The sequence below is a fragment of the Nicotiana sylvestris genome, chromosome 1, assembly GCF_000393655.2.
Source record: "Nicotiana sylvestris chromosome 1, ASM39365v2, whole genome shotgun sequence".
Lineage (NCBI taxonomy): Eukaryota > Viridiplantae > Streptophyta > Magnoliopsida > Solanales > Solanaceae > Nicotiana > Nicotiana sylvestris.
The window spans coordinates 90,224,871-90,229,894 of NC_091057.1; the positions used below are offsets into that span (position 1 = coordinate 90,224,871).

Consider the following 5,024-nt stretch of genomic DNA (forward strand, 5'->3'; position numbering starts at 1 on the left):
TCAACAGTTCCGACGAGTGCCTCTAATGCAGTAACTTTTTCCCTCAGTTCTGCGTTGCCACCAGTCATTCTTCACAAAATTCAACCACTGAACGTTGTGTCTTCGCCCCGATCCAGCCACGCTCTGATACCAGTTGTCACAGGGGTGATTTGTGTCACTCGAACTCAGCCCGAGGTTCACCTCCGTGCGGCAGTCAAGCCCAGCCTTGACTTCAGCCTTTCCAATACTTGGTTTTATTTTTAGGGACGTTTGAACTTAGAATGAAAATAGGCAGCAAAATCTGTAAATAAAGGCACACGATATACAGGAATTTCTTCCCAACTTGTATTAATAAGTGAATACAAGAACACAATAGCCAACCCTATGGCCAAGACAAAGAATTCCCTAATTCCCTGCCCCAAATTGGTTTTCCCACTCTTAGGAAAATAACTTAGACGAATTTTGGCTACACAATGCCTTAGACTAAGTTTCTGCCCCGTTTTGGACAGCCTAGGCAAGTATTTAAAGGCTACAATCAGTTGACAAGCCCCCAACTGATGGGCAACAAGTTAAGACAAAGTACAAAAACGTGGGCACACTTTTAGGCCATGATCAGCATGTCTTGGAAGAGGTTGCAACTGCCAACTGCTTCCCATGTGTTTGGCACATGTTTTCCAACTGCTGCTTGTGCACAGCTTGGTCTGATTTTCGCCCAGCTACTTTGTGCCAAGGCTGGCATTGCGCCCAACCTTGCCTATGACACTGCTCCACGCCAATGTCATTGCCACAGCTCGCCACCCACTGACTTAGCCGCACACGTTCATTGTCAAAGCTGCCCGCCCATGTCAAGTCGCCCCCGACTTGATCAAATCTGTCCGTATCATTTGCCTTTGCTTGTCCCGCCTTGCCTTGTCTTGCCTTGCCATGTCTTTGCCCCTGCTTGATATGGCTTTGCCTTGTCATTGTTTTGCCAACCCGCACATCTAAGTAAAATGCGTCTTGCTTCCGTTCAAGGTGCGTTTGTCGAACCCCGCATAGTCCGTCATGCCGAGCAGCCCTTCATGATGTTGCCCCATTTTTCAGGTTGTGTGCCAAGGCCATCATGAAAAACCTTGTCACAACCCACACCTGCCTAGGACCTTTGTCAGGGGGTTAACACTAGAGAATCTCTGAAAGTCCTTATCTGAATATTATGTGCCAATTAATAGACTCCTACCTTTTAACTTTTGTTGTTATACACAGCTGTGCCTGTAGAAACTAAAGAAAGTATCCCAAGCTAGCCCATATACCACCGATATCCACAAAAAATAATACTATGTGAAAGAAGAGATACAGGACACAACTTGACAACTATACTTCTTGTGTGGGAAAAAGACAAATATGATGACCTTCATCAACTCTCTCTCCCACGATCCTTCCCAAGTAACCTCCAGCAGTACAACAAAACTCAACCTCGAGATAATGATGCCAATTTAATCTTGTTGATTCATAAAACCTTTGATTGCTTTGTAATAATTTGTATTGCTACCATGGTTGAAGCCAACTTCAAGAGAACCCTTACGTATTTTTCTACACAAGCAAACTGAACGTCTTATTTCCTACTCCGCAGACAACTAATTGCCTTATCTTCTTGCTCCAAAAACTCCTCTTTGAGTTTAGTCCACTTGCTAGCCCAGCTGATTTATGCTCTACGGGTTTACTCCCTAGCTAACCCAATTGATTTTTCCTCTCATGATAAAGGTCTCTAGATTGCCCCTGGTGACTTACTGCTTGCTTCAAGATCATCACCTGCACCGGTTGAGCCCTTAATAGATGAGGCTAATGTACTCAATCCACTAGCAATCCTCATCTTAGTTATAATTTATTTAATTATCACCGTTTATCACCTACAACATACTTTTGTTACAAGCAGCTTATATAGTTAAAAGAGCTTCTGCACAAAAATGAAATGTAATAGAAAAGAATACATAAAACTGGTTTTTGAAAGTCAATTTGGTCTACATGTTGCTTCAAATTGTATATTTCATCAAAAGATCAAAACAGTCAAACAAATACAGCCACTTTATTAGTAAAACGATTGGGTCGGATGCGTTGCTAGCAATTTTACTAAATCAAATAACTAGCAGCTATTATATATCCTTAAATAATCTATTCGACGTCCCAAATTTGATTAATATTGTAATAAGCTAGAACCAAATGATATGTGCACTCTTTAACTTGAGTTTAGTTATGAGGATTTGTAAGAAACATGTTAGTATGTGAGCTTTTGTAAATATTATATCAGTTTTATGAAAGTATTTATGAATGAATAAGAAATTTTTTATTATAAATATATTTTCCTCATCAAGACACAATGCAAAACACTATTTACACCACCAAAGCTTGAGGGAATAATCAAGACTCAAGTTAAAGAAATCGAAATAAAACACCAGAAATACATTTATGAAATGCGAATTTTCATTGTACATTATGAACTATGATCAAACACAGAGAACAAGCAGATAGAATTTATACTGGTTCTTAACCAAAGTACCTAATACATGCAGCAGCAGTAGCTTATTGTTGAGAAAGCCTCATATCAAGAAATTCCACCATTATAGTGAATCCCAAAACTAGAAGCAGCTAAAGATATTGTGCATATAATCTTCCAACTGAAGTCAGGGGCAACACTGATTCTTGTCTATATTTGGGAACTGTTTCTATCCGAGTTGCGTTAGAGTTGGCAAATAAACACCATGGCGTGAAAGTGATAAGCATTGGCAAGGACTTAATTGAGCTGAGAGAAGAACTGGGAAACTATACCTTATTCATTCAAAGGCCATCAATTCAATCTTCTCCTTCTAGGTTCGCGGAAAAGTGCGCTATCTACATCAGAAAGCCTCGACAAAATGCTTCTTCTCCTGGAAGCCAAGGAAGATCGACCCACAGGCAGATTGCGAGTATCAGTTGTAAGGTTTTCCAGCTGAACAACAGTGTCAGAGACTTCATTTGCTTGAGAAGAGGAGGGAATGGATGTAGCGGAACTTGTCCCTGCTACTGCATCCAGAGTCCGAATATCTGACTGTATGAAAGCAGCATCTCTTCTGAAAGAATCACCATCATCTGTCGCTCCATGAACGGCATCTCCATTACTTCTTTGGAGAAGCCGATCAGTGAGTGATGCTGCAAGGTCTTCAAACATCCGTTGTGCATTATCTAACTCTGATGAAAGAGAAGCAGCGCCTTCTGACAACACCCTCGAGATAAGACGGGAACGTAGTCTCCGGCTGCTTAAGGTATCAGCAGTTTGCAACACATGAGAGCTTCTCACAAAATTCAAATTAACTCCACCAGCATCCTGTCGCTGCGCTTGATGCCCCAATCCAATACTAGTCCTAATTCTTCTTAGTGCTTCTGCAACCGGGATGTGAGACAAACCTCGAGTCACACGCTGCTGTCTAACACTCTCTACTCGACGTGCCTTCGGCCTTGGCGGTATTTTCAAACCAGACTCCAGTTCCGTGATGCTTTCACCATCTCCATTACCATAAACTGGAGTAACATTTCCATCTGCAACCTCTCCTTTGCATACAGGGCATTCCTTTGTAGTTGAATCAACATAAGGTAACTGATAAAAGCACGGCCAGCAATATAGGTGGCCGCAACAAGTCAAGATAGGTTCTTTCGCCATATCCAAGCATATATTACAGTCAAAAAAACTTCCACCATCATCATCTACCTTATTAACCACTAAATCCATCTCTAATGCCTTTGCTACCAAATGGGAACTATCCCTTTTGCATCCCCGCTCCACAGTCCTTTCCGCCACATCTAAAACACTGTCGCTGTTCTGAACTTGCATCTCACTATCCACATTACCAGAAGTATCAATGGTAGTGCGAGCCTGACGCCGCCTATGGCGCTGCAAAGCTCTAGCAGTGACAGCCTCAAGATGCCTAATTCTCTCCTCAATCCTAGTGTGAGCAGTTTCTAAATCATTTAACAAAGACACTAATCCTAAAGGTGAACCCGAAGGTGGGTCCGAAGGTTGTTGGTTCAAATCCAGATCCATCCCCATATCATCATCCATCATCAGATTATCAGAAATTCCAGTTTAGTCCCCTACTGTTAGTTACCGCTTAATTTCCAAGATACCCTTTTTCAGAAGGAGAAAGCAGTCGAGTCTAGATTTTGCCCAAAGAAAAAATCAAGTATTAAATGAGAAGATAGGGTTTATACGGCCAGCAAACAGGGGGGAAAAAGTAAACTTTATCCTAAATCTGAATCATCAAATGATGAAATGAAAAACCCAAATCAACGATTGATTAAAAACCTGCAAGATGGATAAAATCCAGCAATCTGAAGGAAGAAAATTCCTTGAAATGGCCGCCATCCAGTGCTTCTTGTGCTTGTACACACGGAAGAAGGAAGTGGGGTTGGGGTGGGTTTTTTTTTTGTGGGGGAGGGGGAGGGGGGGGGGAGGAGTTCCAGGGACCGCCAAAGGTCTATGGATGGGCCATGATATAGCGCAACATTGGGTCACTGAATTTGGCCATTTGGGACCAATGAGGGTTAGCGGGAAATAAAGAATCGTTCTGTTAAGTTGGCGGAATATTTGGTTTGCTAAGTTCGGAAAATAATTAATTTGGTTTAAGTCAATTTGAGCGACTCAAGAGTTTATTTAAGTTAAAATATGTTAAAAAAATATTTGAGTTAAATGTATAGAATCAAAGTGAGCTTAAAGTGCGTAATAAATAATAATCTAGGCCGTCCAACTAAAAACCAATTTCTAAAGTTTATCTATTGCCTAAATTTCTAATTAGGAGCACTACTATGTTTCAATTTAAAAAAACAATATAAAGACTCTGAATTATTTCATAAAATATCTTTACCATAGAAAAGCTTTTATCATTTGTAATTATTCGACATTTTGGATAAATAGAATACATGATGAAAGACAGTGCATTGGATCCCCACTAAATAAAGAAGAAAAGATAAAGTAGGAAAAGAAAAGTATAAAAAAGCAGACTGATAGGCAAACACCTTGAGATCTTTCTCAACATAAA

At 40.6% G+C, this 5,024-nt stretch overlaps 1 protein-coding gene across 1 annotated transcript; it reads right to left on the reverse strand.

The window, feature by feature from the left end:
- Positions 1 to 2,373: 2,373 nt before the first annotated feature.
- On the reverse strand, positions 2,374 to 4,418 carry LOC104212779 (uncharacterized). Its single transcript, XM_009762136.2, has 2 exons — positions 4,292 to 4,418; positions 2,374 to 4,142 (listed from the first exon to the last, which is right to left on the reverse strand). Exon 2 carries the CDS (start codon positions 4,049 to 4,051, stop codon positions 2,801 to 2,803), a length of 1,251 nt encoding a protein of 416 aa, XP_009760438.1. The 5' UTR covers positions 4,052 to 4,142; positions 4,292 to 4,418; the 3' UTR covers positions 2,374 to 2,800.
- Between the last annotated feature and the right edge of the window lie 606 nt (positions 4,419 to 5,024).